The following is a 25,451-nucleotide window of genomic DNA, read 5'->3' as shown; positions in this document are numbered from 1 at the left end:
AAACAGCAGATCTCATCAATATAGAATATTAAAATATAAAGGATATGAAGGTTTCAGTACAGGCACTTCTTTTTCATTTGGTTTTTATTCTTTAATGTTCAGGTGCCTTGACCCAAGCCATTCGCAATTTTGCAAAAAGCCTTGAAGGTTGGCTTTCCAATGCCATGAACAATATTCCACAGAGAATGATACAAACCAAGGTAAAATTAAGTAACTGTTTAGTTTGGAATGAAAGTTGCATTATTCAACAGTGAGCCTGAATGACATTAATGACTATAGTAAAAATATTTGCATTTTGATAGCTACAGCAAATGCTGTTATGTTTATGTTTTGTTTGCTGAAAATCTTTAAAACATATGAGGAAACATTATTTGATCTGTAATTTTAAATGCTGTGATTCACACGTAAGATGGCTCACACAAAATGAATATATAATTAAAATGTAATATAAAAGAATCATGAAGGGACAAGTTGATCCAAAAATAATGTAGGTACAATATGATTTGAGAAAATGGATTTCTTCATAGGTTGCCGCTGTAAGTGCCTTTGCCCAGACTCTGCGAAGATACACATCTCTTAATCACCTGGCTCAGGCAGCTCGTGCTGTGCTTCAGAACACTTCTCAAATCAACCAGATGCTGAATGACCTCAACCGTGTTGATTTTGCCAATGTCCAGGTAAACTGTAGCTTTACAAAACAGAGTTTATCAAGTGTTCTCTTTTGTTTTCCCCATAACTCTGAACATTAGTATTAACTCACATATTTCCACCCAGAAAATGCAACAGGTACATTTTGCTGAGGTGTATGCTGAGTGTGTCTAGCCAAATCTAACAGTTTACACAACTGTCCCCAGGAAGGAAAGATATCAGAGCTTTTTCCTCTCTATTTCCTCTGTTCTAACCCAAAGTGTTCTGCTGACTTTCATTTAGTGGAGATGCAATTGAGGAGTCCGCTTATTTTTAGAACTAATGCTTCTTTCCTGTGATGAGGTCTAAGGCAATAGGTGTGGTCTTCTGGGCATATCTAACAGTAGCTAACTATACTGCAATATTTCTAGCGAGGGTGTCCTACTCACATTTTTTAAACATTTAAAAGTAATACACTTACCTGCTATGGTCACAGTGTGTTTCAAATTATTTATTCTATTTAAAATGTGATTCCAGTGTCTCTGTAAATATAGTATAAATCGCATAATTAATTTGGATTAATTTTGTTTGCCTGCAGGCAAACAAAACGGCCTTGATCTCACCCACTGCTTACTACTCTCTGCACTAGTACTTCTCTGCTCACCCAACATGCTGCCATTACACTCCCTACAACCCATCAACTCCCAAAATTTTCATGATAAATGTTAGGAAGGACTAGAGTTAAAGAAGTTTCATATGAAAATATTTGAGTATTGCTCTCTATTCATTTCTGTTTTTTCTACAGTATTTTTAGTTTAGATATTTTATTTAAAGCCCATTTTCATATTTTGTTTATTTTTTGCCTACCTTTTTGTAAGAATGAGATTATGGGGGATTTAAAAATAAAAATGGCTTCATTAGTTTGCCTGGAAAGAGTAGTTCATCCTCTTCATTCAGCTGATTATTTAATCTTTCATAATAATTTTCCTTTTATGCATATGCTTCACATACTGATGTTCATTGAAGATATGTTATGTACTGTAATAGGAGCAGGCTTCCTGGGTATGCCAGTGTGATGACAACATGGTTCAGAGACTAGAAACCGACTTCAAGATGACTCTTCAGCAGCAGAGCACTCTGGAGCAGTGGGCTGCCTGGCTCGATAATGTAATGATGCAAGCATTGAAACCATATGAAGGAAGACCCAGCTTTCCTAAAGCAGCACGGCAATTTCTGCTAAAATGGTCTTTCTACAGGTAGTACTTAAAATTCTTTTAAAATGTTTTCAGTGTATTTCATACTTTGCTGTTGAAATGTGCGCACACACAGAGATTTTGATAACATGGAAGAAAAATAAGATCAGACCACAGAGCACTCACTATTAAAGATCCCATAGCGTTTTTCAAAAGGGTAGGGTTATATTAACCTCAAATTCAAGGCCAGAATGCAACTCAGTGGTTGAGGAGCGATCCTTGTGAACTCTTTCAGAAGCATTGTACAAATGCAATGAGAGCCAAATTCGGTCCTAAATTTGTAACATGTTCAGGAAATCTTTGGGATGAAACACTATAAAACTGTAAAATTATTTTTATTAATATTCATTTATTAAAATACCATGTCTTCTATTTTTATTTCGTTTTGAAGACAGTCTTTTTTAATATGTGGAAGAACATCAAGCAAAAAGTACATATTCTGTGTTACTTCTGTTACCAAAGAAGAGCTGATAAATAAAGTATATTCTTTGTGTGTCATGTTTGTATATAAATACATGGTAACATTATGTAACTTTTTTTCTGTCTGTATAAAGTACATTGACAGAACATTTCTTAATTTTTTAAAGATGATCCATTATAGTATCTGTTTCATGAGTCTTTAATATTGTGGAGTTTTTCAAACAAAACCTGCATTTGTACATACAATAGGTATACCTGCTAACTTATTGGCACAACTTACGTGACCAGCTTTAAAAATTGTATCAATCAGAAATCCGTACCATTGTGTTGCAGTTTTGGCACCAATGATGGTATAGCTGAAAGGCATATTTTCTTTTGTACTTTCAGATCTTTGTTTAAACTAGAATAATTATAATACAATGTTTTTTATTTAAGATTCAAGTGGAAGACTCTTTCTTGTATTTTAATGCCAGTTTTTCAAAGGACTGATTTTTGCATGTGCCTAACTGATGTGCATGTAACCTTTAATGTGTGCCCCCAAATTGGGATGATTCAAAACCAATGCATCGAAAGGTGTGCATGCATAAAGAAATACACTTTTGAAAATCTGGCTCCTAGATTCTAGGAGTGTGGTCTCAAAGATGATAATTTCAGAGAAAGAGGAAGGTTGTTTACCTGTAAAGTGACTTCTCTGAAAATAGTATAATATAAAAATGCAAATTCACCTACTCTATTTAACTTTTGAGAAATGTTTGGGATGGGTCTGTGCCAAAATAATCCATATTTGCAGAGCAAGGTATGGTATATAGATTCTGGAGTATTCAGGCAAATAATCGTTTCTAATATCTTTCCTGCATTGGTTTCCTTGACATTGCACCCCAAAAAGCCCATAACTCCGGAGTTTTGTGTCTGTGGATAATGTGAACTGCAGAAGATTCTTCTCTGAGTTAATTCTCCATATGGATAAGTCATGTAATTGTAAATATGGGGTAATTTTAATATTTATTTTATGTATATATCTTTTTCATTTTTAAACAGCTCAATGGTTATTCGAGACTTAACCTTGCGCAGTGCTGCTAGTTTTGGCTCTTTTCATCTGATCCGCCTGCTTTATGATGAGTACATGTTTTACTTAGTAGAACATCGTGTTGCTCAGGCAACAGGAGAAACACCTATAGCAGTTATGGGAGAGGTAAGATAATATGCAAGAGACTTGACTGGTTGATTTAGAGATGAATTTGGAATATACCTTTACAAAGTGTCTGTAATTTCTAATTAAATGTGGGAAGAGTTTAATATAACTGCTGTAGGCATAAGGTTTGGACTGGGTTTGAAATAGACCAACATTTTCAAACTTGGGTGCCCAAAGTTAGGTAATCTTAATTCACGTTTAGGCAACTAAATAGAGTTGCCTGATTTGCAGAGTTATTGAGCACTCATAACTCAGGACTCTATAAAAATTGCAGAAGAAACCTGTAGTTGGAAACTCTTCTTTTCAGTGAACTATCCGCAGAAAGTAAGAATTAATTTCCTTAAACATTTGCATAATATACTGAAAATCTGAAATAAATAATTTGGATTAGAGATAAATGTCTCAGATTCCATTGTGCAAACACTTACATTTCCTTGATTTTACACACAACTAGTCCTTTTGGCTTCACTGGTACTATTCATGTACATAAAGTAAAGCCCATACATAGGTGGTTGCTGGATTGGGACCCATATAGTTAGCAGGTGGCTAATCTAACTGAAATGTGGTGGTTTTTATACCATGGAATCATCACATTATGTCTATTGCATTGTTAAGTCAACTCACAACTTAAGTTGACATCATACAGCATTCTTTCTTCAAGACTTATTTAATATTATCCATAAATGTTTTACTTTAATAGAGGTTGGGGAAGTGCCATATACTGTTAGCTTAATTTGTGGTGTCTTAATACAACATAATACGGCATCACACAATTTAGAAAAATAAATCATTCTGAGTAGTCACCTGCTAACCATTCAGATATTTATATCCAATACTGACTTTTTTTAAAAATTGCAGTGTTTCCCCATTATAATGTATGTATAGTAAGGAATATGTCAAAATGTAGAGTTGCTATATTTCTGTCTTTTTAATTGAAATAGAATTTGCTAACTGTGAGGTGTTTAGCATGAGGGTTTCAATAATGGTCTGGTATAAATTGAGGACTGGCAAACTTCTATAGCTCAAATAAGAACCAGCCCAAAACTGTTTTGAGTTTTGGGGGTAAAGTGGTTAACTATTTTTTTATTTATGCCATTTATGTATCTGTGCAATTCCTGGTTTTGGATGATATAGCAAAAGGAAGGCTAATTCTTTCTGTATTTTTGACCGAATGAAGCCAAGTAATGTTAGAAATATATTAAATAAATATATGTTGTTCTTACCTGAGAATTATAGGTCAGATTTTGTTCTGCAGTTTCTCATTCAAAAAAGGGATGGAACTGGAGGATTGTTTTCCAGGTGGTGTGGGTGGCTGGTAGACAACATTGCATTTAGTTAGTTTGCATAAATCAGATAATTACCAGAATAAGATACACCTGATGTAAACCCTGACTATTTGGCCACACTGGAAGAAAACGAGACAATTGATATTATTTAGACTGCAACTCTGTCATCTCAAATATCTGGGAATATCCAGCAATAAAATTGTACAGTGCAGGTCATCATCATTTGCCAGATAATCTCCAACCTGGTCCTGGCCATCCCGTTGCTGAAATCCAGCCACCCTCCCCTTGCATGAGGTAAAAAGGGCTAGAAAAGGAGGGGGACTCAGCACCCTCCTGTACCAGATGTAGGAGCCCCCAGTTCTTTTCCTCAGCTCATTTAAGGAATGCTTTCCTTCAAATCCTTTCCCAGTCCATTTCATCTGATAACTGTATCCCCTCTGTAACAAGTACCTGCGCTGGCCATCTGCCACAAGGAGGCACAGGCAATTAAGCTTGTCTGCCTCCCACACATCCCACTCCGGGTTCCCAGATATTTACTGATTCCTTCCTAAATACTGGACAAAAATAGTCTGCTCCCCTGTTAGATAGTGTACCTCATCCTTCCCAAATAACTTGGGTACCCAGTAAGGTACCTGTTCTGTTCATTCCCTCTGGGGAACCTGGCATTGGCCACTGTTGGAAGACAGGATACTGAGGTAGATGGACCTTTGGTCTGACCCAGTATGGCCGTTCTTATGCTTGTATATGTTCTGATGTGCCACCCACCCCCAACCTGGTATAGCTGCTTTCTGCTCTTCCCTGCTCTATCTGTGTAAACTTTCCCCCTCTACTGTCCACTGTAGGAGGGGGAACCCCTTTTCTTCAAGCCAGATGGACAAGGATTCACCACATACAGCTGTGGTGAGCACACTTGCACTGGTTCAATGCATTTACATTAGGTGTGCACTAGTGTCATTGATGTAGTGACATGGGTGCAAATTTCTCTATTACAAACAAGGTCTTAAGGGGAAATTTTGTGGAAGCTTTTTGTTTAAATATTGGCAGCACATCATAGGCACCAAAAATATTTTCTAAACTGTACGATGCAGGAATATCTTACTCAAAGAGCTTACACTCAGAACAGGCAAGGATCCTGACAAAGATGTCAGATAATTATTTTAATCAGGATTTTAACTTCAGTTTTTAATTAGTTTCACCATTTTCATTGCCGGGGCTTTTTATTTTAGCTTTGATGTTACTTCCTTATTGTAAACCATGGTAAAATGCATCTTAGTGGGAATGGAAAATGAACTACTGTACTCAGTGAAAGTCTCTCTGATTTTCTGCACCCTGTCCTTCCCCACCTCTACATATTCTTCCTTTTTGGTCAGTAGAAAGACTGTATTTAAAAATCACCAAAACAGAAAAACCAGACAGTCTTATGTCAAGGTGATTCATCTACCAATTGTGGCAACTATTTTTTTTTTTTTTCACAACTGGTACATGTCTAGCCTCACTGTGTCTTTTCTAAAATACGCTGTCACACATCTTAATTTTGATAACTTGGTTTAAAAGTTTCCTGGTCGCTGCAATATAGAATCAGAATTGTTCAGATTAAGGTGGACCAGTCAAAAAACAAAGGTTTTTCTTGCTGTTTTTGCACCACGGCAGCAAAGCAGGTATTTGACTGTAACTGTTTTAAAAAATTGGTGAATTAAATTGCAAATAATTTTCTAACTGCATGATAAAAAGGATGGACTACATCACCATTTTATTTGATATTTAAATAGGATGTGCAGTATGGATTTTAAGACTAGCCAAGAATATTTATTATTTTGCAGTTTGGCGACTTAAATGCTGCTTCCCCTGGAAATATGGATAAAGGTAAGTACTTAATCTCTTGAACATATAATTCTTTATAAAACTAGTATTATCTGGAGCAAGACAAATCTTAATATTATGGAAATATAGTAGGGCTGTCACGTGATTAAAAAAATTAATCACCATTAATTACGCGATTAAAAAAAGTAATCACCATTAATCACACTTAAACAATAATAGAATAGTACCATTTATTTAAATACTTTTGGATGTTTTCTACATTTTCAGATATATTGATTTCAATTACAACACAGAATAAAAAGTGTACAGTGCTCACTTTATATTTTTTTTATTACAAGTATTTGCACTGTAAAAAAACAAAAGAAATAGTATTTTTCAGTTCTCCCAATACAAATACTATAGTGCAATCTCTTTATCATGAAAGTTGAACTTACAAATGTAGAATTATGTACAAAAAACTGCATTCAGAAATAAAACAATGTAAAATTTTAGAGCCTGCAAGTCCACTCAGTACTACTTCAGCCAATCACTCAGACAAACAAGTTTAGTTACAATTTGCAGGAGATACTGCTGTCCACTTCTTGTTTACAATGTCACCTGAAAGTGAGAACAGGCATTCACATGGCATTGTTATAGCCAGCACTGCAAGATAGTTACGTGCCAGATGCCCTAAAATTCATATGTCCCTTCATGCTTCAACCACCATTCCAGAGGACATGCGTCCATGCTGATGACTGGTTCTGCTCGATCCAAAGCAGTGTGGAATGATGCATGTTCATTTTCATCCTCTGAGTCAGATGCCACCAGCAGAAGGTTGATTTTCTTTTTTGGTGTTCAGGTTCTGTAGTTTCCGTATCTGAGTGTTGCTCTTTTAAGACTTCTGAAAGCATGCTCTACACCTCATCCCTCTCAGGTTTTGGACGACACTTCAGATTCTTAAACCTTGGGTCGAGTGCTGTAGCTATTTTTAGAAATCTCACATTGGTACCTTCTTTGCGTTTTGTCAAATCTGCTGTGAAAGTGTTTCTTAAAATGAACATGAGCTGGGTCATCATCTGAGACTGCTATGACATGAAATATATAGCAGAATGCAGGAAAAACAGAACAGGATATATACAATTCTCCCCCAAGGAGTTTAGTCATAAGTGTAATTAACACATTATTTTTTAATGAGCATCATCAGCATGGAAGCATGTCCTCTGGAATGGTGGCCAGAGAATGAAGGGGCATACAAATGTTTAGCATATCTGACACGTAAATACCTTGCAACGCCGACTACAAAAGTGCCATGTGAACGCTTGTTCTCATTTTCAAGTGACATTGAAAACAAGAAGCAGGCAGCATTATCTCCTGCAAATTTTAACCAAACTTGTTTGTCTGAGCGATTGGCTGAAGTAGGACAGAGTGGACTTGTAGGCTCTAAAGTTTTACACTGATTTATTTTTAATGCAGTTATTTTTTTGTACATAATTCTACATTTGTAAGTTCGACTTTCATGATAAAGAGATTGCACTTCAGTACTTGTATTAGGTGAATTTGAAAAATACTATTTCTTTTGTTTTTTTACAGTGCAAATATTTGTAATAAAAAATAAATATAAAGTGAGCACTGTACACTTTGTATTCTGTGTTGTAATTAAAGTCAATATATTTGAAAATGTAGAAAACATCCAAAAATATTTAATACATTTCAATTGGTATTCTATTGTTTAACAGTACGATTAATCACAATTAATTTTTTTGAGTTAATCACGTGAGTTAACTGCAATTAATTGACAGCCCTAAAATATAGTAGCACAGAACCTAAAACTAGATTCTGATAGTCTCCTGAATGAGTGGTCTATAATATCTACAGTATGTTTCAGTATCGAATGATTACAGGATGCTGTAGATATGGCCTCTAATAAGAAAATCTTTTAAAAGGGCTGATTGTTTATACATTAGTAGGTATTCAAAATCCCACCCCAAAACTGGCTACATGCTGGTGTGTGAATCTATACACATTTGTGTGTAGATAGTCTGTAAGAGTTTTCTCTGAGTAAGGACTGCAAAATTGGGTCCATTGTTTGTCAAGCACTTTGCCAAATAACTAGCTTTTTAAATAGTGAGAAGTATAATAGAGAGTAGGTAAATTTCTAGGTCCTCTAAGTAGAGCCTTGGAATCAGCAAATCTGGCCTCTGTTCTCTTCTTTCCCACTGGCTTGCTCTGTGATCTTGGGCAAGTCACTTAGCTTCTCTTCATCTCCGTTCGTGTTAAATTCTGCAGATGAAAGACATTATATAAGTACAAAGTTATTGTTATTTTAGTGACACTATTATATTTGTTTGAGCAGGCTTGAAGTGGCAAAAACAATTGCAATATTAAGAATGTGTACTATAATATTTGAAGCTGAGAGTTCATTGAACACATGAATCTCACATTATGCACTGACATTTTCCCAGTAAAATCTCAATTTTCAGTTTATACCTTCTCAGGTAGCTAGATTTCTGTTTTTCATATCTTATGTGTTATTTGCAAAATAAAAGCCTTAGTAATTCACAGTATTTAGATTTTTTTTCACTGTGTGCTAGTTTCATGGTTGTTTGTTTGTGCAGATGAGGGCAGTGAAGTTGAAAGCGAAATAGATGAAGAGCTAGAGGAATCTGGAGAGCCACAAGCCAAGAGAGAGAAAACTGAGCTAACCCAGGCATTTCAGGTGGGCTGCATGCAGCCAGTACTAGAGAGTGGAGTACAGCAGAACCTCCTGACCCCACTTCACAATGAGCACATTGTCACAAGTACTCAGACTATCAGACAATGCAGTGCTACTGGAAATACATATACTGCAGTCTGAGAAATATTAAAGCTTTTTTCCCCCCAGATTACATTAGCCCTGTTGATGTTGGGCTTAATATGAAAAAACGAGAATAAGTCTGAAGGCGACTGTTGTCAAATTTTAGCTTTGCTGAACTTTACCTTTGTTGGAGTTGTGAAATGGAATGGGTGTATGTATTTTGCCAGATCTGTTTAAAAAAAATTTTTTTGTAAACAAAATCATTTTACATTGGTCACTCAATATTAAGAGTTTTCTTAGTTTCACATGTCAAGAAAGATTTTGCAAAGCTTACTATTAATGTTTTTGTCATCTTATAATTAAAGTAATTTAATTTTTTCATAGTTTTTTAAAATATGTTAATGTTAATTGTTAGTTATGGTGATGATTTAATATACATAGTTTTTTAATTAGATGCACTTCTGTGAAATATCAAAAGAAATATTTTCTTTGATTTACACTGGAGGCATATTCATTTGACAGCAGATGCATCAAATTTGTCATAAAAAGGTGCTTTTCATTGGACAGAACTAGAAGACACTACTATTTTGATCACATTTCTGAGCATTCAGTGGGAAAGTTTTAGGAATTTTTATTATAATTCTGGAAGGTTGAGAAGATCTATTGTTTTCTTTATCTAAGGAAGAGTTGTGTTTTCTGCATTCATGAATGCAGACTAAATGAGAGAATGGTAATGTGTGCATAATAAATGTACATAATTATCAGACCATCATGTAAACAATGCAAGCTTCCATTGAAACCATCAGTTTTACATTTTGTTTGCATACCAGTTCCTCTGTTTGAAGACTACTGATTCTATATTTGAGACCACTGCACAGATGCTTTCAGCTGTTAAGTGGGACTGTAGTAGATAGATACTGAAGTTGAAAAAGAAGTGACTTGATTTTTTTAAGTGTATGTGCTACTTATGCTGAACTGGACATACAGGAAACCATTCCATCTGGATGACTTTCTTCTATTCCAGGTCTTTTTCCTACTAGTAGTTCAATCTGCTGCTCTTATAAAAGATAACTTATAGAATGCAAGGAATGTAGCAACCTGCATCATATTTACTTCAAAAATATTTCCTAGTTCTTAAAGTAAGTGGATTTAAATTTTTACAAAAATTAAATAAGGCAGTGTAACTGGCACACCTCATTTGTACTTATTCCCAATTGTGTAGAATTTGAATAGGTGGCTAGATGGACCATTGCCATTTAAGAATGTACATCAGGGATCATTGTACCTCGGCTATTACATGGTGCCTTAAACAGAACTGAAGCTAAGATTTAGTACTTTTTGTTATTAATAACTCTTAAATTCATTCAGCAAGGTGTGCCTGTCATTTTCAAATTCCCTAAGAAGTAAGGGCAGGTTACATATTCTTCAAAGAAATAAAGGAAATTTTTTATTACTAAATGGTGTTAATATCCCTCTTAGAGTGACAATAAACCTATTTTTTCTTGTTTCTAGCTGAATTTCACTTTATTACAAATGAGATATGCTTGGGGATCTGGAAAGCAAAACTAGCTTTAATGCCAACTTCAAATGTTAACAAAGTAGGTTACCCCAGCCCCAAGCATGGTTATATATTTTCTAAACCCTTGTCTACTTTTAATTTTAGAAAGTAAACAAAATGAGCAGGTACTTAATGCAGAGCATGTTTTCAATTTGTATGTGTGGTGGGGTGTCAGTCTGCAATTATGTTTAATGGCTAAATCATAGAGAATGTGTGTACATCCCATTTTAATTGACATGAAACATCTCACAGGCATGTGTGATTATTTTATACATTTCATTATTTTTAAAACAGGCACACAAATCTACTCAGTTCTAATAGTGGAAATAAGCAAGCAAGCAAAAAAGCCAAAAATGAAGGAAAGTACACACACAAACATTTCAGTTTTATTGAGAGGGCCGGTTGGAAAAAAAACTAACGAGTTATTTAGTCTGGTTTATTTAGTGTGTCTTTGGACTGATCTTTTTTACCTGTACCAAATGGCTGAACAGCATGTGAGATGAACAGTATATTTATAGTATACATCTTTCTTGTTAGAGTTTTCATATGCTCCAAGAACTGATACAGATCAAGTAAATTTTCTTAATACACTAGTAAACATTTTTAATGTATAAAATAAGTATAAATTGTTTAGAGTTGTACTTTTCAGAATTTGGGGCCCGATTTTACATGCTCTACAGCTCGCACCAGTCAATGGGTGTTTTCCCTGAGTAGAGAGTGCAAGATAGGGTTTATGTCATTTACAGTATTTGAAATTTATGCAAGCTCTAAGTTTCATAGATTTTGTTCACCCAGATATTATTTGCGTGTCCTGATTTTTTTTCCATCCAAAAGAGCATGTCTGCACCCCTCATTAAAAAAAACCTAAGCTGTGATAAATATTTATTCCCCTTCATTGTGCATTATGAACTGTTTACAGGTTAAATTAAATATAAAAATAACAAAATATTTTCCATTTTCAACATAGTTTCTTTTAATGCTTTAATACTGACGTTCTGAATTGGACCAGATATATTTACTGGTTTCATGTTTTGTGTTGGCAAACTTTAAATGTTTTCTTTTCCTTGTCCTGTATTGTTTTAATGTTGGATTTGCTCATGCTGAGAGAAAAGTGTGATTGTAACATGCAAATTTGGATTGCTATCAGAGGTGGAGCCTGTAAGCCCTCCATGATTCAACTTCTCCCCCCAGTTGTTCACTGTTCCCACAGTGCAAAAAATAAGAGTAAATACAAAAATGGAATGTATTTCACAGTTTGAACCAACAATAATTTTATGCCTTAGATGAAAACTAGAACGTTAGATGAATCTGAGAATCTAACATGCCAGAAATCTTAATTAACTAGAGGTGATCTACTCCTTTTCTTTCTGAAAAAGAGTGTTTTTTATCAAAATAAATTGGAATCATGGCATGTTCAGTTAATTGAATGAAATAGTTTGTATTCCCATGTTTATAATTCGATTATAGTGTCAATTTTAAATAACATTTCCATCACTTTCTTACAAGATCTCTCCTTTAATGAAGTAAAATACTGTGTATATTTACTCGTTTGGGTGGTGTTTGTGGGTTTGGTTTTGGTTTTTTACATTTAATGGAGTTGTAATAAATCAAACACTATATATATAATCAATCAATTTGCACACTTTTGCTATTTATTAATATATGGGAAGGGTTAATGATTTTTGGTAAAAACAGAGATTTAAAACCGTGTTCCCAGTTCTGCATCATGTAGTATGTGGCTAGACTTAAGTGCCAACCCTTAAGCCCACTAATTTCATTGGTGCTCTGTGGGGCTGCAGCAGTTTGCCCACATGCTACAAATTGCAGGGTCAGTGCCTATGTGATTTGTGGATTTTATCTGATCCAGACACTGATTTCAGAATAATTATTTTAAAAATATCCCCCTCCCCCTTTAGCACAAATAATGCAGTGAGCAATGTGGGGGGTATTGTTGATCCACTTTCTCAAAACATGGGGCCCAATTTTCACAAGTTCTTATATTTATGCAAAATTGTTGGTACTTTTTCATGTCTCTCATTGTACACTAGATTTAAAATTACTTTTTGTCTCTCCAACTTGCTATTCTTTTTGTGCTTACTCTTGTACTGTAGCATGTTTAATGCATCTTTGTTTAGATAATATTCCTTACACAACATCTGGAGAATAGTTTTAAAATTGTTTACCTACAAAATAAGCGATGTGCAACATTACTGCCTTGAGTTTCACAAATGGGTAAAATCAATAAAATGCTGGTGTATTGTCATTCAGGAATGTATAGGTCTATATACAAATTTGTTTAATTTAAAACGAGGTATTTTTAAATGTCTGAAACACTGCTATGTTCAAATTATTTTCATTTGAAGACCGTATCTGATATCTTTGTGGTTCTTACCAGATGTCATCTGCACTGTTTAGGAAAACATGTATATTAGTTTAAAATGGATTGCAGTTGTTTCATTTAGAGAAGTGGTTTCACAGAACAAAAAAATCATTTATAGCCATAAAAAGAAATCAATAAACTCTGTAATATTAGAACTCATTTTTGACAGTAATTTTAGAATTTGAAATATTAATTTGGGAGAGCAGTACTAATTCCTGAAAATTGGGCCCTTGTCTCTGTGGAACAGGACAACCTCTGTGTACATGGTTAAGATAAGTCAATGAATGGAATTATAGTATCTCTGATACTTTATTTGGTGATTTTAAAAAACTGGAATAGAAGCATAAACACAGTGCTTATTTCTAGTATTAGAAAATTAATTTGATGTAATGCCTTGCATTAACCCTTTGAGCATTGTAAGTCACATGATAAGGGGAAAATCTTTTCAGGTAATTTAATTATTAGTCTACTGAAGATATTGTATACATCTAAGTGTCTGGTTATGTTGCAACAAATGTTTTTTTCTAAAGTAAATGCTTGCATACTATGTAGACTTTTCAATTTGTTGTAGAAGGCTTGATTGATTTAGGCTAAAATATATACTGCCATCTATGTGTACTGTCTACAGCAAAACAGTTCTTCAGCTCCTTTAGTTTCATAATTCCATAAATATTTAATGAAGGAGTCAAATATATGGTCCTATAGATACAAGTTGTGAAGTACTTAAAATGCCTTTAAAAGGTGGGAATTTAGCAAAAAGGGTTATTTTTAGACTATTTTGAAAATCTCATTAGGGTAGCATTGGAAAGCACCAGTACTGTAAATGGAAATCTTTAGGAATAAAAACAGAACAAAACTGTCATAATAAGTAAGGATGAATTTTGCAGGACATTTGAGGTGTTTGCAGTTAAATTTTCTGCACAATCTTTTGCATAAACAATTGCAAAAAGAACATAATTTTATTTATACCACTTCAACATTTTGTCACTGTGAAATGGCATATGGATAACAAAGAAGATAGAGGCACTTGGTTCAAGTTCATCTGTGAAAGCACTTTTGGATGGCCCTTACTGAGTGTCAGAATTAAAAAAAAAAAAAAAAAAAAACCTATAAATTTGCATCTGCATTTTGGCATCTGAAAAAACACCTTTTTTCTCACAAATAAATTGTGCATACAAAAATAAGGGCACAAATTTAGAAGTGGGTGGAGACTCTGAAAAAAATAGTTCTAAATGTCACCTTACTATATGAGAATATTGTAGATATTGTACTGGTTCCCTGCAGTATCAACCAGTGATCACCATTATCTGCAGCTGTGCTTGCTTTAGTCTAGCTGAGTGCAAAAAAGTCTCATATTAAGATGTTTAGTGGAATTACATCAGTAGTGTAGTGCAGATATGTTGTAAACTTTTTTTTAGTCAGATAAACAATGCAAATTCATGCATAATTAATTAAAACAAATGCAATACTCAAAGGGTTTTAATTTAACAATTTTTTATTCATAATTTACTGTAAATGCTTCTCAGTTTGCATGCCTTGATCATTGCTGCTAGTGATTTTATGTGCCAGTAGACCTGAGTTTAATTTACCAATTTTACTTAAAAAATAGTAAAAGCCACTTACAAAGTGACTGCCTATTTTTTGTTTGAAGTCAGATATGCCTTATTTTCAAACATTTGTTTTAACTCTTTTGTTTTGTTTGAATTTTTTTAAAAAAATTATGATGATGGGATTGGAAGCCCTGAGTAATGAAATATTTGGTAAGAATTGTTAATTTACATCGATTGTTAAGGGTGAAATTCATCCCAGAGAAGAAGGCCCAGCACAAGATGGTGAGCCTCATTTAAGTCACAATTGGGCATGTGCTTGATTGCTTTCCTGAATCAGGGCCTTGTTTAACATGGGGCTCAGGTGGTGCAGATGATCTTGCCGGGGCTGTTGTACTGGGCTGAATTTCACTCTAAAACAATAAAAGACATTTTCAGAAGAATATAGGAATTGGGAGGAATAACCTCCTTTGACTCATGATTATCAGGGACCCGATTCAGTACTCCAGGCTCAAGAAAATTAACTACTGAAGTTGGCAGGAGATTTTTTTTCATAAGGAGTGCTAAAGGGATCCCATTTTCTTTGGCTGTCCCTCAATGCGAGGATGATGTCTGCCAAGGGGTTCATTGGTGAGTTTTTAAGTGGCTGAGGAGCCCAAGTAAATTTTCCTTGAATAAAATATTACGGTGATTTGGCTTATTTTTATACATTACATATAAAATTAAAATAACCCAGTATATAGATTTTAAATATTTGTTGGTCAAAAAAGGTATCATTTTGTACCAAAGCAAGTTCCCTATCCCTGTCCCATCCCCACTTGTTGCCATCAAAAATTTGGATTTACAGTAGTAACCAGCGAGACTGTTACAGAAACTTTAAGTGAGTGCCTTTAGAAAACTTGGAAATTTGTGCCTGAGATGGTAAACTTTTAATTAGGTTAATTGTAGTGCTTACCAATCAGTAAATTCTACTATCACTCAGGGCTTTCTTACCTTCTAGGTAACTTCCTTTGTTGTGTTTATTTTTATTTTTTTTTAAAGTGCCATCATTTAAATTTCACTTAGTAAGTGGCAGATTACATTATTCAGTCCCACAAGCACAGAAACATTGTAACACTAGGAGATATTTGAACTTTTATTTTCCAATTGACTGAATATGTTATGTAAATGAGGTAAGCAACTTTTTTGTAGATTGTATGTGTGAGATAATGTAATGTTCTTTTCCAGTTTTTGGATTACAGTTAAATATACTTTTTAATTATTTAAAGAAAACATCTTTACAGAATAACGTGATGAGTTTTTTGTATAATGTATTTGATTTTGTAAATATGTATTTCCTGATGTGATTTTTGTGAGAAATGCTAAATCTTTTAGTATATCATGTCCTCTCAAAATTGGCAGGAGCTAAATAATAGTTTGTGGGCAATTTGTATTGTGTACTGTACAATAACTGGGGAACTTTTATAATTATAAAAATATATATTAACTTTTAGTGTGTTGTTTAAACAAATGACTGGAACATACTAAAGATAGTAGGATTTTTCTGAATATTTCAGACTTGAACTCAGGCTAGCTTTCTTGTGTTTTTCAAAACAAAATTGTGTCTTGTCTTTTAAAAATCAATAAATTTGTTTTCTTGTTACAAACAAATTTTAAATGCTTCTGTTTTTATTAATTTTCTTGTATAGCTAAATATTTCACAGTACTGTTGATTTGGGAGAAAAATTAAATAACATCACCTTTCTGGCTTCATAATAAATCAAGAAATATTTATATTTAGAAATACTGAAAATAAAATCTAAAAACTACTGTGTAGTGTGCCTCAGACCATAGAAGAAAAATATAATTGAGTGATCAAGTGCTTCTTCTGCTAATGAGCTGTCCATGATCCCAGTATTAACAGGTTATAACGGGTTTATTACTCCTCTGGTTTGATTCATTTCACACTGATATCGCTTACCATTTCTCAACCCAGATTAAAATTTTCTTTTACAAATTATTATTTAAATTTAGAATACAAATATCTTATAATTTAGGACCTCAGCTCATAATAATGTAGCCTAGATTTTTTTTTAAAAAATTATTTTGACCCTTTTTATTCCTGCTCCCCAGTTTAATATATACGGCTGAGTTCTCCTCAAAGAGAAAAATTTTGCACTTTAATTTGCATTGCAGATCTCTATGCTAGTTCTGTGCTCAGAATCCCATGCTATCAATAGAAAGTTTCCTGTCTGGAACATACCCAGAGTACACAGTGAAGATCTTCACTGCAAATAAGAAGTCCAGTATACATCGTTGTTATTAATATTTACTTTTATTACAGTAGAATCTGGTGCCTCCAACTGGGATTTGGATCCCATTGTAACAGGTATGGTACAAACATATAGCTACTGTTGCTGTCTTTAAGAGTTTTTACAATCTAAATAAGCAAGACTGACAAAAGGATGGAGGAATGAAGTAGAATTAACTCTATTTATTGGTGGAGATTTGAAAGATCAGAAAGGAAAATTTTGCATAAGGCAAATAACAGTGTTTGACAACTGTTTAAACTTGGTATAAAAATGGTTGAGGCTGAACCAGACTATACAACAGCTTGGCTTGCCAGCATGGGTGGGTCTAACTACATTTTAACCGGGTTGAAAAAATGCACTGTAGCCCTCATAAGGTATGTCTACACGGCAACTTGGAGCAAGCTTCCCAGCCTGGGTAGACTCATGTGAGCAGGGCTCGAGCTACCACACTAAAAATAGCAGGTACGGACATTGCAGGTTGGACTGGACCTTGGGCTGTCAAGCCCACCTGACCCCCTAGGCTTCAGAGCATGAGCTCCAGCCCAAGCCACAATGTCCACACTGCTGTATTTAGTGTGTTAGCTTGAACCCCATTCATGTAAGTCTGTCTACCCCGGGGTGCAAGGCTCACTCCTAGCTGCAGTGTAGACATAACCATAGTGATCTACGCTGCTAAAACCTAAGGAAGTTGGTTAAACATGAAAGTTCGCCCTGTGTTGATTTAACCTACGTTTTCTGCATGGATTTGCATGTGAAAATGCATTCAGAGTATTTTGATGTGCAACCCCTTACATAAGTCTAGAAAGATGCATGGAATTAAAGCCCTGTTTCCAGAGATGCTGAGCACCCTCACCTTCGCTACCTTCAGTGCCAGTTATAGATGCTCAGCATCTCTGGAAATCCAAAGACAATTCTATTTACCTACGTGCTAACCTATACTCAGAGACCACTGATTAATTGTAATTTTTACTTATTTATTTGTATACTTCCAACAGCATGTTTTGCATCTTACAGACAGGATTGAAGACAAAGTGCTTACAATTTAGATACATCATGGAAAACACAGGAAAAAACTAACAGAAAGATTGAATAGTGAAGTTTAGCAGACTTATTTGTTCCTCAATTTTTATTTGTTTAATAGACTTTCTGTTGTCTGTTTTATTAACCCTTCTGTCTCAGAGAGGAAGAGTAGGATTTTTAGGCCTTTTATAAGAAATGCATTTTAAAAAAGGACTTGAAGAAGAAAAGGGTGGATCAGGTCAAGTCAAAGGTTCCAAGCATTGGGGAAGGCAGAGACATGAGTGAGAAAGAGACAGGAATGCTTGTATTTTAACTCATTTCATTTACAGTGTCATCTGAGGCTTCATTTTAAATTCATATTTTTTATTCTTGCTGAATAGTTGACTCATGGAGTTGGTATTGTGCAATGTGTCTGCCACCTGGCTGTGTACGCTTTGGAGATGTTGGTTCAGTTCATTTTTAAAGGTAAACTGCAAGAATAAAATGAAAATTGAGTTAAGTCCACAAATCTGTGCTGATTGTGCCCACTAACCTGATTGCAGGGTTATTCAGCAGAGATATCAGGTTTAATTAGTCCTCTGTAAGTCTTTTACTCTGAGTAATTCATTGAAATGTCAAAGTTTGCTAAAGATGGCTTAGAATGTATTATTCTGTGACATCACTCTCACCATCCTCATTCGTGCTATTAGCCCCAGGCATTAAATGTACTTTAGAGATTTGATGAGTTATCCAAATCTTTTGAAAAAAGAAAAGGAGTACTTGTGGCACCTTAGAGACTAACAAATTTATTTGAGCATAAGCTTTCGTGAGCTACAGCTCACTTCATCGGATGCATTCAGTGGAAAATATGAAGTGAGCTGTAGCTCATGAAAGCTTATGCTCAAATAAATTTATTAGTCTCTAAGATGCCACAAGTACGTCTTTTCTTTTTGCGGATGCAGACTAACACGGCTGCTACTCTGAAACCAAATCTTTTGATGAATCTGCCTGATATCTGCATTCTTGAGCAATCCCATCATACACGTTTAAAGTCTGCACATGTGTTAAATCCTTTCCAACATAATCCAGTCCCTCTGCTTTATTTAATTTCAGTTAAGATACATAGAATCTACTGTATATAATAGCAAATATTGCATAATGAAAAGTAAAGTGGATATAAATGTCTTACTATTGTTCATCCAAAATTTCATTGAGAACTTTTCTAGGTTGTTAATAGCTAAGAATTATTCTCATACATTTATCTGTGCTGAGGGTTGAAGGTGGTTCTGGTTTGGTAGGAGAGAGTAAATACCAGATGTGAACCTTTTTCCACCTCAGCTCCCTTCAAGAATGTTTTCAATTTTATGTAGCTATCTACTACTGTATTCTTTAGACACATATACTAAGTGTCTCATCTTAACTTGCAAGGCAGAAAAGACACTCTTGCAAGTTATGATTTTTTAAAGTTAATCAAAGGAAATTAGTGGGGCTTAATTGGTTTTCCAAACTCCTATTCATTACATCAGTCAAAAACATTTTTCTTCCACATGGTGGAAATATGGGATTGTTGTGAGAAGAAGCACAGTGGAGAGTATCTTGGTGTGAATTTTAATCTTCTGCAGATGTCTTCTCCAAATATTTCATTGCATCTTAAACACAAAAAAGTAGTGGCTTCAACACTGCCAAAACCACACATTCATAAATCATTAGCCAGGCCCTAAAACCCATGAGATTTGCTTTAGAATTCTGGGTTTTTTAATTATGCATTTTGAGTTCTTTTTATTTGCCTTCTGGTTCCTGAGCCTTTATGGTGCACTTGGGTCATATTTTCAAGCTTTTCACCACAACAGAAAAGGTTAGAAACTTGTTTTGTTTTTATTAAAGCGGAGCTTCTCACATAATGATATGACTCCAAGAGCTGAGGCTTTAAGAATAACACTAAATATTGTGAGACTCATGATAAAATTTGCAAGAGTCGGTAACACTAGGGCAGAGGTCGGCAACCTTTCAGAAGTGGTGTGCCAAGTCTTCATTTATTCACTCTAATTTAAGGTTTCACATGCCAGTAATACATTTTAACATTTTTGGAAGGTCTCTTTCTATAAGTCTCTAATATATAACTAAACTGTTGTATGTAAAGTAAATAAGGTTTTTAAAATGTTTAAGAAGCTTCATTTAAAATTAAATTAAAATGCAGAGCCCCCCAGACCGGTGGCCAGGACCCGGGCAGTGTGAGTGCCACTGAAAATCAGCTCGCGTGCCGCAGGTTGCCTACCCCTGCACTAGGGCTTTATTTTTCGTTAGGGTGACCTGCCGTAGAAAGAGAGCATCTTCAGACTGAACTTGTTATACTTGCTTTATTTTACTCTGCTTAGCACAGTGCCTCCAATTTTTTCTTTGTGAAATCCAACTGGATATTCAAAACCTCTCTTTCAATGAAGTTGCCTTGCTAGCCTGGAACCCTATCAGGAGACATATCAGCCCATTTCAACACTATGTAACCTGAGGTTAGAGTCCTTCATTTGAGGCAAATAATAAAGTGAAATTTTCAACTGGCAAGTTTTATAAATCAAGTTTGTTGGATTTATATGAAAGATGTTCTCAAATGCCAGGATATCAAAGAGACAGTCTCTTGGGAACCAGCATCCAACTCATTTATGGATTTATGTATTAAAACCAACACTTCTAATGGTATCCAGCAATAAGCTGAAATTCAGTGCAGCCTTTAGAGCACATGTGAATGTATTTCCTGCAAGAAACACTCTTCTACAATTGGGCTACTACATTCTGCATCAGCTAAATCTTACTAATAATTTTCAAAATTAACTCCATGTAGAGCACATTACTATAAGTCCCAAGGTGACAAAAGCATGGATTATTGTAGTGAGGTCTACACCTAAAGAGAAGGGCACAGCCTTCTGGCTGCAAATAATAAAAACCTTTCTTGGCCACTGCCTATGCATCCAGAATTAGCTGGGGATCCCAGAGGAAGAGAACATGAGTCACAAAAAGAAAACATTAACCCACCAAATTGAGGGATACAGTTTCAATTCTGCCATTTATTTCAGTTATTTCCCACCGAACCAAAATAACTCCAATCCTGTCTGAGCTGAGATGCAGCTAGTTCTCTTGCCTCTCAGCGCTCATTCTGGCAAAACACTTGAGTAAGCCAATGAGATTCCAGCAGCCTGACCTGATAATACAGGGATATATAGCTGAAAGTCATCTGGCACTGCACACTATCTTTTCTGATGGCCTCACATACACGCTGGACAAGTTGGACAATAGAATAACCCACATGAGCCCCCTCAGCATATATGAGCAATTGCCCAATGCTACTCTTGGGTCTTCTCAGAAAGAATACAGCCAATCAAGAATGCAAAAGCAAAGGTAGTTGAAGTTATTACAGGACTGAAGAGAGCACATGCAATTCTGCAAAATGTATATACAGAAAATATTTAGGCTTGGACCACCACAGGTAGAGGCCCTGATTTTCCACTTCTTTATCCCTAATGCAAGAATTAACACCTGTGCAAAATGAGTGTAAAAATGCTACCAAATCAAAATGGTACTGGTTTATACTTGCTTTGCAAAGGTGTAAATGACTACACAAGGATCAAGGCAGTGGAGAGCCAGGCCCAAAAGTAAAAAAAGAAATCCCTCTGCCACCCAAATTTTTACACATACAATTTTGCAGAGAAAAAAAGAGATTTATGATTATTGTATTTGCAAGCCAGGAGTATTCAAACTCTTTTACAGTGTGGACCACATCTTAGTAGAGAATTTTTCTCACGGACTCTCTCTCCCAGGCACAATAATGCAGAGCACCTTTCCTCCCACTGGAAGTTTTGCTTATCAATATTAGGAAAGCGTTCAATGTTGTCCAACTTATTTTAATGCACTGTACTAACCTGGAAATAAGGAGGAAAGGTGGCATCACACCAGCAGCCATCTCTCCAAAGGCTCCCAATAAGTGCTTCATGGACTGCTAATGGTCCACTGCCCACAGTTTTGGACACTGTATTCCAGATGCAGGACTTGGAATGCTATTTTTAATTGGGGAAGTCCCATTAAGTAATAAAACCCCAGCCTGTCAAAGAGATCTTGAAAGGCCAGGATCAACACAGCAGAACACACATTTTATACTGGGTTCAGGAAAAGAAAGAAAAGTTGCCTCTTGAAGTTTGGTGACTTTGGCTAACTGCACGATCGTCCAGAGTCACTACTAATTACCTCCATCAGCTTATTTCAGATGAGGTCTGAAGGCATGATACGATGCAATCCTGAATCCTGCACAGAAGCCTATCGGATAAGGCTATCAGTCTTTCTACCCCACTGACCAGTCAGGGTCCATTTACAGATCCTCTCAGTTGGTTTATTAATTGGAGATTGAGATGACCTGGCTAAACTGATGCAGCAGTGATGCTGAGGTGTTTTTCTTCCAACACACAACTACTCACAAAGAATCTGTAAAATAAATTCCCCCACCCTGATAAATGTCATTAGGCCGTATTATTCAGCCCTGACTCAGGTAAAATACCCACCAACTTCATTGGGAGTTTTATCTGAGAGAAGCTACAAGATCTGACCCATTATCAGTATTAAGAAAAATAATTTAAATTAGCTTCATATTTCAAGGCTATTTACTCCAGCTCTTCCTGACTCTGCTATAATATGGATCCCACAGCACAAAACATGGCAGAAATCCAGAGAAATTGGTTATTTCTGGAAGACACCATTCAAAATAATACAGTTTATGAGCAAGAACTGTCCTATTTTTATTGCTTCTATTTTACAGGGTAATATTCTGTACACTATTGATACTCTCAATTAAATAAGCTATGTACTGTATCATGTTTAAAATTCTATTTAACTTGCCTCCTCTCAGCAGTTTACATCTATAGTGTAAAATGCCACATGGCTCACAGCACACTAAATTGTAGCAATCATTTCGTTGCACATCAATGTCTGTGCCAATTGCCATTACATATATGAAGCCAACCATCAGTGCACACACGGACCTGACATTGGCCATTGAGAAACCTTGATCCATTTCTGGCACAGTCAGAGGGATGCCAGATAGAGTTGGTGCGCTGACTTGAAGTTGATGTGGCTGATCTCATTCCAGATTTTGCTAAATCCTATCATGTGCATTCTTTCCCAGTGGCTGGATTAGTTTAACAGCAGGGCATTTTTATAAAACCCTTCTTGACAATAGTACTACAACAGTGTTGCTGTTGCCAGCTTGTTCTGAGCAATTTTCTGAGCAGAACCATTTTTAGTAAGAACCCTTCTGGATAACACATTTTCCTGTGGAATTGCTATGCATTCATAACCTGGAGACATTTTTGCTATCATAACTGTTCCAGGCACTCCAGTTCTGTTGGGATTCCTTAATCTGGGCAGACTCCTAGAAAGTTCAAGCTAGTTAATAGGGTACCTGGGACTCCAAGCCAGAGCCCACTTAGCTTCCCAAAGGAAGTTGTCTTCAGCAGCAGGACAAGTGTGGGAGTTCAGACTTTCCTGCTTCTTTCCTGCAGTGTGAAATTCAGTCTGGTCCAGAGGGCTGGAGAAAGGTCCCCTTTTCCATTTAGGGATGAGTGGGGTTGGAGGAGCTGCCAGCAGAGCAGCTGTGTAGAGGGATCTCTGCACAGCTTGCACACTGCAGAGGAAGTCCCTGAGCTGGTCCCATGGAGGCCAAAGTGCAGGGAAGGGCCCCAAGAGCTTCAACCTGAAGTCCTGGTATCTTGCACGGATGTTGAGAGGTTGCAGTAGCAACTGCTATTCCAGCCCACGGGCTGGAGTAACGGTCAGAAATGGGGATACATTGCAGAATCCTTATTGGCTGTAGTATGGGGAGACGCATTCTACTTTCCCATCTGCTCTCGTTACTTGGGCTTTATGTGGGCAAAGTGAATTCCACCCTAATATGATAATTTTACCATATATTTGCAGGTCAGTAGCAACCAGTGATCACCATTCTCTCCCTTTCAGCATTGTTTCTGAAGTTCAGGAAAGTATTTTTTCCTCTGTGACTATTCACTGAACCCCTCCCTTCCTGAAGCTTCACCCAAGAAAGCCAAACCCATGAGTGCATCTAACAAGATAATATGCTATTTTCATCCCCAGTCAGCAGGCCCACACTCCATCAATGAAAGACTAGTGTGGCATAGCCCACTCCCCATTCTCTCAACCACAGCTCTTGAGACAAACTTCAGGAACATGCAGAACAGATATGTTCACCCACAGCCCTCAAGGCTCAGCCTGGGACCAAATAGCCAGACTTATCCCCGCTGTCAGACGCCTCAACGATAAGTGAATGCTGTGGCTATCCATATTCACCAGCTAGCTCTGTGATGTGTATCTGCAACACTCTAATATACCAAAGCTATTGGTGATTTACCCTCAAAGCTTTTAAAGTCCCTATCCCTCTCATAGCAGGGAAATATTTAATAGCTTTGAAGTTAGTCAGCTAATATATCAGGTATGAAAAAGAGTTTTGTATAATATTAGTGCTAAAATAATTTCAGTACCTTGCAAAAGGCATTGTTCCCTACTTGCAGTGAGGTAGAATGTGTGCATATGAAAAGCCCTAACTAATTTATTTAAAATTTTAATTTCTGGTTATAGCAGGGGCGGTAGATTACTCTCTGTCTTTATCTCTGTTTAGGAAGTTTATGAAGAAGCCTATTAACTTGATAGTGCATTTCCTGGAATTTAATGATATTTACATGGTTTTAAACTTTTGTAATAACATCTAGTTGCTGTGGTGATAGTCACACAATAAGGCTTTAGTCCTGCCAAAACTTACACGTGCTCAATTTACAGGGACTGATGGTCTTTCATCTATAGTATTCTATAAGATTGTGTAAAATGTGTAAATAAAATGTCAGAGGGTTTTCATATTGTGGGTGTTTCCCTGTGTATTTTATATGCACTGACAATAGAGAGCTAGATCTGGCCTTTGTTATAAACTCTCTTAATTGCAGAATATGTAAAATTATTTTGTTTCTGTATTGTGTTGTGGCCACAGTTGATTCAGGGACATAAGAATCTTACTGAGGAAGCACTCATTTAGGGTTATAATCCTTGGACCAACCTAGGGTTTTGATTTTCGTTTGCAGATTTAGCCAGTACAACAACAGATGTGGTAGTCAAAAGATAATGCTTTACACAGAAGCCTGAAGAATTCAGTCTTACAAGAGAAATGATAGCTTGTTCAACCATCTGCCATGGTAGTACCTGTTATCGGCTAGAACTTAAGTGTAGCCATTCCTGTATCACACTTAGTGATGCTGCATAGT

The 25,451-nt window shown here is 35.9% G+C and overlaps 1 protein-coding gene across 5 annotated transcripts in view; it reads left to right on the top strand.

The window, feature by feature from the left end:
• RFX3 (regulatory factor X3) overlaps positions 1-16,507 on the top strand; it is a 232,094-nt gene extending 215,587 nt beyond the window's left edge. For all 5 annotated transcript variants that reach the window (XM_043546783.1, XM_037901877.2, XM_037901878.2 and 2 more), the window contains 6 exons: positions 103-200; positions 528-677; positions 1,675-1,883; positions 3,339-3,492; positions 6,599-6,641; positions 9,194-16,507. In XM_043546783.1, the coding sequence (XP_043402718.1) occupies positions 103-200; positions 528-677; positions 1,675-1,883; positions 3,339-3,492; positions 6,599-6,641; positions 9,194-9,432 (893 nt within the window). In that variant the 3' untranslated portion in view covers positions 9,433-16,507. The remainder of the gene's footprint in view (positions 1-102; positions 201-527; positions 678-1,674; positions 1,884-3,338; positions 3,493-6,598; positions 6,642-9,193) is intronic.
• Positions 16,508-25,451: the final 8,944 nt, after the last annotated feature.

The sequence above is a fragment of the Chelonia mydas genome, chromosome 5, assembly GCF_015237465.2.
Source record: "Chelonia mydas isolate rCheMyd1 chromosome 5, rCheMyd1.pri.v2, whole genome shotgun sequence".
Taxonomy (NCBI): Eukaryota; Metazoa; Chordata; order Testudines; family Cheloniidae; genus Chelonia; species Chelonia mydas.
This window is presented reverse-complemented; position numbering and strand designations above follow the sequence as displayed.